The following is a 12,185-nucleotide window of genomic DNA, read 5'->3' as shown; positions in this document are numbered from 1 at the left end:
AATACTGCAATGGGCCAGTATTTCTCGGGATTAAACTATACAAAATCAAAAGCTATAGTACCCAAACACCCAAGTGCTGATAAAGTGTCTATATACCAAATTCTTCCACAAACGCTGACAGACAAAAACATAATCTGTATCTATCATATACTGTTTAAGGAATGCAGTAAGAAAATTGCAAACACAGGATGCTCACAAGCCTACCAATCCTTCTACAGATTCAGGGAGAGGTACAAATATTCTGTTCTAAATAACATGGGGAAAAATGCATGGAATATCAAATGTCCTTTGTTTCCTGGAATTATTTATTTTTAATAATAAAGCAATAGACTAAAATGGCTGTTGCTTTTAGATATAAATCTTTAAGATAAATTATCTTATATATACTGCTTTGCAGAGAGTAGGCATTTAACACGTTTGGAGATAAAGCTTCGTGAACATAAAATACAGAAGAATGATTAAATAAAACATGTAATGATGTTGCCCAATGAAGAGCTTTGCACAGAGTAGGCATTCAATAAATGTTTGTTGATTATATCAGATTATAAACAGGTATCAGATAATAAACATAAAATACAGAAGAGCTATGATTAAATAAAGTATGCAGTAAGTTGACATTGCTAAACACACTACAAAGATTGTCAATGATTTTCAGAAGGCCAATGCCAAATAATGTAAATTCAAATGGCATAAACACTAAGTGACTATAGCTAATAGCACCATTTATTGAGTTATTACCACGTGCCAAGCACATGCAAAGTGCTTTATATAGATTTCATCTAACCTTCAAAAGAACCCTGGGAAATGTGATAATCTCCATTTTAAATGATAAAACTTCATAATTTACACAAAGTCACAATGAAATAACTGACAGAGCCAGGTTTCAAGCCTAGGTTTGCCTTACCGAAAAGCTCTTGCTCTTGAACATTACAATATACGGACTGTGCGCGCACACTCTCACTCAAACCTACAGTCCAACTAAACTAAATGCATTTATTTTCAGGACGGAATCTGAAACACTTTCCCATTTTTCCATTTCAAAATTTTATGTATGCTTATCTCTACTTTCCTATGATGAACACATACTGCCTTCTTTTTTTAAATTTTTTGTTTTGTTTTTGAGACGGAGTTTCACTTTTGTTACCCAGGCTGGAGTGCAATGGCGTGATCTTGACTCACCGCAACCTCTGCCTCTCAGGTTCAAGCGATTCTCCTGCCTCAGCCTCCTGAGTAGCTAGGATTACAAGTGCCTGCCACCATGCTAATTTTTGTATTTTTAGTAGAGACTGGGTTTCACCATGTTGGCCAGGCTGTTCTCGGAGCTCCTGACCTCAGGTGATCCACCTGCCTCAGCCTCCCAAAGTGCACGGATTATAGGCGTGAGCCACCTCACCCAGCAGATTTAAAAAAAAAATTTTTTTTTTTTTTTTTTTTTTGGAGACAGGGTCTCATTCTAGGCTGGAGTGCAGTGGCACAATCATAACTCACTATAGCCTCAAACTCTTCAAACTCCTCAAGGTGGGAAGATCAAACGAGGATAAGAAGCCTCCCAAGCTAGGATAACAGGTGCATATGCCACTACGCTCAACTAACCCACCGACCTGACCTTCCCTTCCTCCCTTTCCCTTTCCTTCCTTCTTCCTTCCTTTACTTTTTTTCCCCCTGTAAGGACAGGGTCTCACTATGTTGCCCAGGCTCGTCTCAATTTCCTGGCCTCAAACAATCCTCCCACCATGGCCTCTTCAAGAGCTGGGATCATAGGCATCAACCACTGCACAAAGCCATACATTGTCTCTGTAACAAGAAAAGGACTTTACAAAAATGTTTTAGATTATTTAGCACACAACATAACCAAGATATAAACACTGTCATAGTATCTCCAGTATGATCCAGCAAAGAGAATGCCTGGACCCACAAACAAGAGCATCTAATTGTGGGATAGGTATGTCCCTCCAGTGAAGTTGAATGGACTAGGATACCACACTTGATGATATCAGCCATGAAAAATGGCCAACTAAGTCCCCTTGATCTCATTCTACACTCTTCAAACAGCAATCTGATTATAATTTGACTTCCTATGTAGATTTTCTAAAAAAAAAAAAAAAAAAAAAAAAAAAAAAAAGCAATGTTCTTTTGAGTACCCTAACACCACTAGTAAGATATTCTCTTAAGAAGTGAAGCTATCTTGGCTAGATGATTATCCAAAGCAAACACACAATTCCAATCTTTAGCAGTTATAGCATAAAAATACAAACCATGGAATTTAAAAGTAGCCTTAAAATAGCTATATAAAATATTTAATTCCAAGCAAATGTCTCTTAAGAAATAATGAGAAGATACTTGAAGTAAAAGTTGAGCATCCTTAATCCAAAATTCTAAAATCCTAAATACTCCAAAACGTGAAACTTTTGAGTGCTGGCATGACACCACAAGCGGAAAATTCCAACACAAAAGCATTCAACACAAACTTGTTTCATAAAGAAAGTTACTAAAAATATTGTATAAAATTACCTTTATACTATGTGTATATGGTACATATAAAACATAAATAGATGTTATGTTTAGATGGGTCACATCCCCAAGATATCTCATTATGCTTTTGCAGATGTTCCAAAATCTGAAACACTCTGGTCCCAAGCATTTTGAATAAGGGATACTCAACTGATACGGTGTTTACAATATATGGGCTATGGATGAAGGGGGCTACTACTTAAATTTCTCATTTTTGACATTTTTCTCCTTTCTCCTTAAAAAAGAAAAGTCCAGGCTGGGCGTGGTGGCTCACGCTGGTAATCCCAGCACTCTGAGAGGCCGAGGCAAGTGTATCACGAGGTCAAGAGTTCAAGACCAGCCTAGCTAACATGGTGAAACCCTGTCTCTACTAAAAATACAAAAATTAGCTGGGTATGGTGGGATGTGCCTGTAATCCCAGCTACTCGGGAGGCTGAGGCAGGAGAATTGCTTGAACCAGGACCCGGGAGGCGGAGGTTGCAGTGAGCCAAGATGGTGCCACTGCACTCAAGACTGAGCAACAGCGAGACTCCATCTCAAAAAAAGGTCTAATTATCCATATCATCTTGGAAGAATCTGTCATTTGGTGACATACATGTTTAGTGTTTGTCTGGTATTCATTTTACCTTGGAAAAATCTAAAACATCACTGTTTAAAATAACTTTCAGCAATAATGGGTATGTTCTAGATCTGTGCTGTATAATTCAGTAGCCATAACTCATATGAAACTACTGAGCACTCAGAATGTGTCTACTTTAAGCATGGAATAATTTTAAAATTTATTTAATTTTAATTTAAATAACCATATAAGACTATTGAGCACCTGAAATATGGTTAGTATAATGGAGGAATGATTTTTAAATTTAATTCCATTTTAATTAGCTTAAATAGCCACATGTGGCTGGTGGCTGCTATATTGAACAGTCCTGGCCTAGAAGAATCCTGATATATTATTTATATCAATTCTCTCTTTTTTTAAGAATTAAGAAAATAAAGCCCATTAATCTAAAGCATACTTCTGGTTACTCATTAATATAAAATTACGCTTTGAAATTTTGCAAGTTCGGTAAAATTGCACGTGAAGTACCGAATATGCCCATGGTTCCAAGAACCTTACCTGGAAGTAGTTGCAGTGTGCATAGGAAGAGGCAGCGGGAGTGACGCAACTACTTAGAGCATCTATGTGGGTAGAAGGAGAACAGCACTGCAGCACAGCTGGAACAAATTCAAACACAGAAAAGCTATCAACCATAATACCTTTCTATAGCATTCAAAGAGTTCCCTTCTTTCAGCCTGGAAAGAAATCCAAATTTGAAGAACTTCCTTTGAGTATCTAACAAAGTATTTAGTCCAATTAGGTGGTATTATTTACTGAAAACAACAAATTAATAAAATAATTTTAAAGGTCTTTAAAAGAGTCACATCTAATGTATGTTATTATAGGAGATTTCTTTAGCACCTAAGCATTTGGTTACCTTTCTAACCAAACATATATTCTTATTGAAATTAATTTCATTTTATTGAAAGTAAAACATATTGAAATTCCAAAATAAGTATTTCAATAATTTCAATAGTAACAACTATTTGGAGTGGGGAGCGTTTTGAAAGAGGAAAATAAGTGCAAACTACTCTCTAAATGTTCCACCATTAAACAATGCATCCAGTAGAAATGTACACAAAAAATGTTTTAATCATTCAGGCAAGTGGTTAGGAATGCAGATCACAGAGCCAGACCTCATGGCTTTGGAGCCCAGCTCCACTAGCCTGGCTTCACAGCCCAGTGTAAATTTGAACATGGTTAATCTCTGTGTGCCTCAGTTTCTGAATCCTATTCAAATAGAGATAATAACAGAATAATAGAACCTACAAATATGGTTGTTGTGAGGAATAAATGAGCTAATATCCATAAAGAACTTAGAAGGGTACTGGTTCACAGTAAGCAATCAATAAATGTTAGCTCCTATTATTTTAACTAAAGAAACACATTTTCAAAACTTTCCCTTTATAGTTAGGACACTGTGAAGAGATTGAACTCTTGGTACTAGCAAAGTTACACTTACAGATGCAGTCTTAATAATAGGTTGAGTCACCTTTTCCCCAGACTCTCCAGTATAAGTGAGAATCAGTTATTAATATCACAACTGTGCATTAAACAGAGGATGATGTATATTGAGCACCTACCCTGTTCTAGGCACACTAGTAAATGCTTTACATATATTGCCTTTACAAAACAAGTAAACTAAAGCTCAATGATATTAAGTAATTTACCAAAAGTCACAAAGCTCAAAGTGACAGAGCGAGTAATTAAATTCCAAAGCACATGCTCTTTAATATACCACAATATGGCCAGGCATGGTGGCTCACTCCTATAGACCTGGCATTTTGGGAGGCTGAGACAGGTGAATCCCTTCAGCCCAGAAGTTTGAGACCAGCCTGGGCAACACAGTGAAACCCCATCTCTACAAAAAATACAAAAATCAGCCAGGCATGGCAGCACGTGCCTATAGTCTCAGCTACTCAGGAGGCTAAGGTGGGAGGATCACTTGAGCCGGGAGGTAGAGGCTGCAGTAAGCCGTGATTGTACCACTGCATTCCAGCCTGGGTGACAGAGTAAGAGCCTATGTCAAAAAACTGTGTGTGTGTGTGTGTGTGTGTGTGTGCACACGCACGTGCATGTGTATCTCACAATAATTCCATAAGCTAAGCTTTCCCTCTTCCTGAAATGTAACATTTATAATTTTACTAGGATTCTACTTGCTTAAACACCTTAAAGGTGTCTTTATCAATAAGGTGGCAACTCTTTCTTTTTATGTCCACATTTTTCATATTTTGAATGTGCTAATAAAATTACTAATCTCATTATCTAATCTTTAAAAGTAAATTGACCTAAGGATTATAGAAACATTAACTGAAATGCTTCCCTATTACTCCATGACTATTGTTTAAAACATCAGAAGTTCATGAAGATACAGTAGAAAAAAATATTTTCTCATTGTATCATGAGCAATTTAACCACTAAATTTTGCACACAGAAAGAAAACTTGAAATGATGGACAAAATTATAGTTCAGACATAAATATAAAGGTTATTTTTTGGATGACATAATTTTTAACAATTCTGGTAACTTTTAAAAGCCATATATTACGAAGACTGCCTCATAAAATTCAAGCTGTTATCATTTCCAGTATAGGTTAGGTGAATAGGTTCTTATATGTGATCCTTCAAACATTATTCAAACATATATTTTAAATATTTTGGGTCTGAATTTGATTTCCCAAAGTATCTGAACACCTAAGTGTCCTATGAAATAAATTTAATCCAAATAAACACCAAGCAGAATCTGCAGAGTTGGCCAAAACTCTGAGGAAAAAAAAAAAAAAAAAAAAGCAGGGATTGGGGGGTGTCCTTTTCCCCTAGAGTTACAGCAGCTAAGGAAAATCTAGCCACTTAGCAGCAGGAAAAGCCTTGGGAGCTGCAGGTCCATTCCATCAGGGTACCAAAAAGCAGTGTTTCATTACAAATAAATCAATAAAAGGTGTTAGTTTCATTTTTCCAAAGTTTCTGACTCCATTGGTTACATATTTTCAATAAGTGTAAAAATGTACTTTAAATTTCTCAGAGAAATAAACTACAATATATAACAGAGAATATGTTAATATATTTTTGATAGCTTGACAGACGAGTTGGTATCTCAGGAAACAGCAAAAAAGTAAATAAATATTCTTTAAAGTATCCAGTAACAAACAGAAAGTAAAAAGGTAACTATATGAAGAAAATGAGGACTTGAAAAGATTATAATCCAAAAAGATTCCTCAATGGCTCTTCCTTACCAGTACAGTACTATTTTGTATAGTCAACAAAATAGAACAAAGTAAGGTATTAGTAAGTTTACTGAATATGAAAACCTAGGTATAGAAATCTGACTATATGCCTAGTATATGAAAAATCTGTGTATTATGAAAGCACTGACATTTATAAAACTTAGTTTATCACTATGTCCTAAGACACATTCGTCTGCATAAAGAACTTTCAGTGTCTTCCTGAATGGAATGTTCAGTTGAGGCATTAAATTTCATGTAGAAAGAAAAACTGCAAATAATGAAAAGAATTCCATTTTAGATATAGGAGTTAATTACATTTTCAAAACATTTCTAAATAATAAAAAATTTTAAGCCAGAGTTACTAAAAATTATTGCTCCTGAGCTGTAGGTGAGGTAAACACATTAATATATTTTATCCTATAGAAGTAATCCTATAGAAGTAATATACTTTATCCTATAAAAGTAATCTTATAGAATTAAAATATTTTGGCCGGCCGCAGTGGCTCACACCTGTAATCGCAGCACTTCGGGAGGCTGAGGCAGGCAGATCATGAGGTCAAGAGATCGAGACCATCCTGGTCAACATGGTGAAACCCCGTCTCTACTAAAAATACAAAAATTAGCTGGGGATGGCGGCACGTGCCTGTAGTTCCAGCTACTCAGGAGGCGGAGGCTGCAGTGAGCCAAGATTGCGCCACTGCACTCCAGCCTGGGCAACAAGAGAAAAACTCTGTCTAAAAAAAAAAAAAAGTATTTTGAATTTGAATCTACTCCAGAATAGTATAATATCAACAGTGAGAAAATAATCCAATAATATAAATACTCAGCCGGGCACGGTGGCTTAAGCCTGTAATCCCAGCACTTTGGGAGGCCGAGGCGGGTGGATCACAAGGTCGAGAGATCGAGACCATCCTGGTCAACATGGTGAAACCCCGTCTCTACTAAAAATACAAAAAATTAGCTGGGCATGGTGGCGCGTGCCTGTAATCCCAGCTACTCAGGAGGCTGAGGCAGGAGAATTGCCTGAACCCAGGAGGCGGAGGTTGCGGTGAGCCGAGATTGCGCCATTGCTCTCCAGCCTGGGTAACAAGAGCGAAACTCCATCTCAAATAAATAAATAAATAAATAAATAAATAAATAAATAAATAATTCCACTTATATGAGATATTCAGAATAGTTCAATTCAGAGACAGAAAATAGAATGATGGTTGCTAGGGGCAACCTCTCCACCTCAGGGATGGGGTAGTGTTTTCTAATGGGGAGTTAGTGGTTAACAGATACAGAGTTTTGGTTGGGGAAGATGAAAACTTCTGGAGATACACAGTGATGATGGTGACTGTATTTAATGCCACAAAACAGTACACTTAAAAATAGTCAAAGTAGTTAAGTTTCATGTCATGTATATTTTTTCACAATTTTTAAAAGGTAAATATGATTGTATTTTTGCTTAGTTTCTTCTGGCAGAAGAGAGAAAGCACTTCCAGGTACTAAGGGCCTCTTTTCCATAAGCACAAAATCAAGTATTTTCAGAGAAGCAATACAGGCTGCTTGAGAACAAGAGTAACAGCACAAAAAGCTCTTATACGTCTATAATCACGTACATTAATGGAGGAGTAGAAGCCTAAAGATCACACCTGTAGAATTTAAATGTACTTTAAAACAATAATCAGTAACTCTTTTTGCCCAAGGGCTAATTCAGAAAAATCTTAAATTTTCTTTCTTTTTTTTTTTTTTTTTTGAGACATGATCTTGTTCTGTGGCCCAGGCTGGTCTCAAACTCCTGGCTTCAAGTGATCCTCTTGCCTCTCAGCCTCTGAAAGTGCTGGGTTTATAGGCATGAGCCACCACTCCTGGCCAGATACACATTTTCTAATAAAAAATAAAAATATCATGGGTACCTTGGGGGAGAGCATATATTCTTATAAATTCATTTAGCCTTTAAAGTGTTAATACCTAAGCTTATTCATTTTATTGAGACAGAGTCTTGATCTGCTGGCCAGGCTGGAATGCAGTGGCTCAATCTCAGCTCACTGCAACCTCAGCCTCCTGGGTTCAAGTGATTCTCTTGTGTCAGCCTCCCAAGTAGCTAGGACTACAGGCATGTGCCACCATGCCTGGCTAAATTTTTTTTGTATTTTAGTAGAGATGGGGTTTCACCTTGTTGGCCAGGCTCGTCTCAAACTCCTGACCTCAACTGATCCACCTTCCTCAGCCTCTCAAAGTGCTGGAAGTACAGGCATGAGCCATCATGCCCAGCTTTCTAGGATCATTTAAAAGACAGCTGTTGGACAGGTACAGTAGCTCACACCTATAATCCCAGCAACTCAGGAGGCTAAGCAGAGGGTACACTTGAGTCCAAGATCTTGGGACCAGCCTGGACAACCAAGCAAGACCCTAACTCTACAAAAAAAAAAAAAAAATTAATTAGCTGGGCGTGATGGTGTGTGCCTGCAGTCCTACCTACTTGGGAAGCTGAAGTGAGAGGATAGCTTGAGCCCAGGAGTTCAGGCTGCAGTCAGCTATGATCATGCCACTGCACTCCAGTCTGGTGAGAAAGCGAGACCTTGTCTCTTAAAAAACAGTAAAAATAAAAATAGGCCAGGTGCAGTGGCTCACTCCTGTAATCCTAGCATTTTGGGAGGCCAAAGCAGGCTGATCACAAGGTCAAAAGAGGGAGACCATCCTGGCCAACATGGTGAAACCCCATCTCTACTAAAAATACAAAAATTAGCCAGGCATGGTGGCATGCACCTGTAGTCCCAGCTACTCAGGAGGCTGAGGCAGGAGAATTGCTTGAACCCAGGAGGCAGAGTTTGCAGTGAGGCGAGATGGCGCCATTGTATTCCAGCCTGGTGATAGAGGGAGACTCTGTCAAAAAAAAAAAAAGACAGTTTTTAAAACGTTTATCCTTTACATGTAAATAGTATTTAAGTTTTACAAAGCCTATTCACATATATTAGTTGATTTAACTCCTCACCCAGACTATTATGGCCACTTTACAGAAAGGGAAATTGAGGCCACATAACATGATATAATCCACTGAAGTTCATATCCAATGATTAACTGCAAAGCTGGGACTAGAACTAGTCCATTCCATTTAATAAAGTAGTTACTTAGGGCCCATTATAGCAAGCACTCTGCAGATGTAGGAGGATACAGAAATGGGTTAGAGGCAGCCCCATTCCACAGAGCCCCCAGAATGAACCTCCCACTCTAGCAATTGGAGTATGTTCTCTCTCTCTCAGGGTGAGTCAGTAGCCCAGAGCAGTCCCAATGCCACCAGCAGCATACAACAGTAGATTCCCCTACCAATTGCTATTGTCCACCCTATCTGGGAAGAACTAACTCTGAGGAAGGGATAAACCAGAAAAAAATTATCTCAAAAGAAAAACAAAGCTAAAAAACAAAAGACCCTCTTCATGAGAGGCAGGCAGACAGGCAGGCAGGCAAGCACAGCAGTCAAAAGAACAGAATCTTGAGTCAGATTGTCTGGGTTTGTTTCCAAGCCCACAACTTCCTAGCTGTGCCTCAGTTTCCTCATCTATAAAATGAGGATAATTACACTACTTTATAAGGGTATTGTGAGGATTAAATGAGTGAATAAGTTAAAGAGTGCTCCGAACAGCACCTGGTCATAGTGATTGCTATATAAGCATGTGTTAAATAAGAGATGAAGGGCAGCTACAATTTACTAATCACTGCCTTGAGTTTAAAACTTTGAAAAAAAAAGGCAAAGTTGATTTTGAGTCAATTCAGCATTAAAGGAAAACAATTCTCAATACAGATTCTATATATATAGTTGAATATTCTTTTTTTTTTTTTTTTTTTTTTTTTGAGACAGAGCATTGCTCTGTCGCTCAGGCTGGAGTGTAGCGCTGCGATCTTAGCTCACTGCAACTTCTGCCCCTCGGGTTCAAGCAATTCTCCTGCCTCAGCCTCCCTAGTAGTTGGGACTACAGGTGACTGCCATCACACCTGGCTAATTTTTGTATTTTTAGTAGAGATGGGGTTTCACATGTTGGCCAGGCTGGTCTTGAACACCTGACTTTGTAATCTGCCTGCCTTGGCCTCCCAAGGTGCTGGGATTACAGGCATGAGCCACCACACCCAGCCAAGATGAATATTCTTAATACATGTTCAAATATATAGTGGAGAATAAGTAAAATTAAAAGATTTAAAATGAAGTTTTTCATAAAAAGGAAAATTAAATTATAATTGTAGACTAAATATAACATCAGAGGAAAAACTGAATTCTAGATAAGGCAAGAATAAAAAGAGTCAACTAATGCTGGATCTACAACATTTTGCCTTTGAAGAAGTGGTAAGAACGGAAAACTAACACTTCAAGGGAGGAACAACAAATACAAAAAATGACTCCAGTCTGTTCTAACTTGAGAAAGAAAAAAAAATGATTCCAACGAATTATTTTATGAGTTAGTCTGATGGCAAATTTTTTGTTTGTGTTTGACTTTACTAGAGAAATAATTTATGAAATATTACAAAATTAGAAGTTTACTGGTTATACTATTTGAAGACCAGATCCAAGTTTATTTTTACAACACAACTAATTTTTTTTTTTTTTTTTTTTTTTTGAGACAAGGTCTTGTTCTGTTGGCCAGGCTAGAGTGCAATGGCATAATCACAGGTCACTACAGCCTCAACCTTCTGAGCTCAAGCAATCTTCCCACCTCAGCCTCCCAAGTAGCTGGGACTATAGGCACACCACCACACCTAGCAAATTTTTCTATTGTTAGCAGAGATGGGGTTCACCTTGTTGGCCAGGCTGGTCTGAAATTCCTGGCCTTAGGTGATCCACCTGCCTCATGAGAATGATAGTCTATTTAATTTTGGTAAAGTCATTTGTAATACTCTTCATAAATACTCACTAAATATTGGTTAAATTGCTCACTACTTTTTATTTCCTTCACCCATAATTTGGAGGAATTAAGTACTTGTAGGGTACTTTTATGGCACTTTCTTTTCCATTGCAAGTTTTTTATATTTAACAATAAAACCCTTTCATTTCTAAAGCACTTCAGAATGTTCAAAGCAGTTCTGCCTACATTGTGTACTAGAAGTCATCATGAGATTTCTTATTCTCATAATCTCAGAAATTTTGCAGTCATTTCCATTATCCCTATTCCAGACAAAACAAAAATTCAGCTAACACAAAATTCTCTATGTGCTGTATACTATAAAAACATCAGCAGCACTTACTTGTTCTTTTTTTCAATGCCCCCTTCCTAATTCTTACCTTAAACACTTGGAGACAACTCTCAATTTATAATTTACATCAAACTAAAATTTTTAAAACGTCCAAAATTATAATTTAACAAATAGTATTTCTATAATAAATATTAACTATAACATTTGTAGTGTTTTTAGTGAACAATATATGAGTACTTCTCATAAAATTTAGAACCAGTAGTTTCCATGAGGATTGCTTAGAACTTGGAATACATTTTCCAGGCTGGAATGCAGTGGCACAATCATGGCTCACTGCAGCCTCAAACTCCTAGGCTCAAGCAGTCCTCCACCTCAACCTTCCAAGTTGCTGGGATTACAGGTATGAGCCACCATACCCAGCCATCTTGTTTTTAAAGATTGTACAGATATTTTGGTTCTTCAAAGAAGCAGCTGGGCAAATCTGGAGGAAAAAACTAGGCCTTAACCATTTTCTATGTAACATGGTAAAAAAAAAAAAAATTTTAATTTCTAATAGGCAAAATGATTAAAAGTGCAAAATCATCCTTCATATAATTCCCTCCTTTTCTTTTCAATGCCATTCACCAAAAGAGTAACAGCTCTGAAAATCTATAAAACTCAATCTAGATTATTTTAATATCATTAAAC

General features: G+C 37.3%; 1 protein-coding gene across 1 annotated transcript in view; it reads right to left on the bottom strand.

Annotated features, from left to right (window-relative positions):
* The window catches only part of HSF5 (heat shock transcription factor 5), a 56,686-nt gene that overhangs the window by 31,182 nt on the left and 13,319 nt on the right, over positions 1-12,185 (bottom strand). Inside the window, exon 3 of the mRNA XM_039476546.2 lies at positions 3,629-3,726. Coding sequence (XP_039332480.1) covers positions 3,629-3,726 — 98 coding nt within the window. The remainder of the gene's footprint in view (positions 1-3,628; positions 3,727-12,185) is intronic.

This window comes from Saimiri boliviensis, chromosome 17 (assembly GCF_048565385.1).
Source record: "Saimiri boliviensis isolate mSaiBol1 chromosome 17, mSaiBol1.pri, whole genome shotgun sequence".
In the NCBI taxonomy this organism is placed as follows: Eukaryota; Metazoa; Chordata; class Mammalia; order Primates; family Cebidae; genus Saimiri; species Saimiri boliviensis.
Note: the sequence above shows the minus strand (reverse complement) of the source record. Positions and strands in the feature narration are given on the sequence as shown.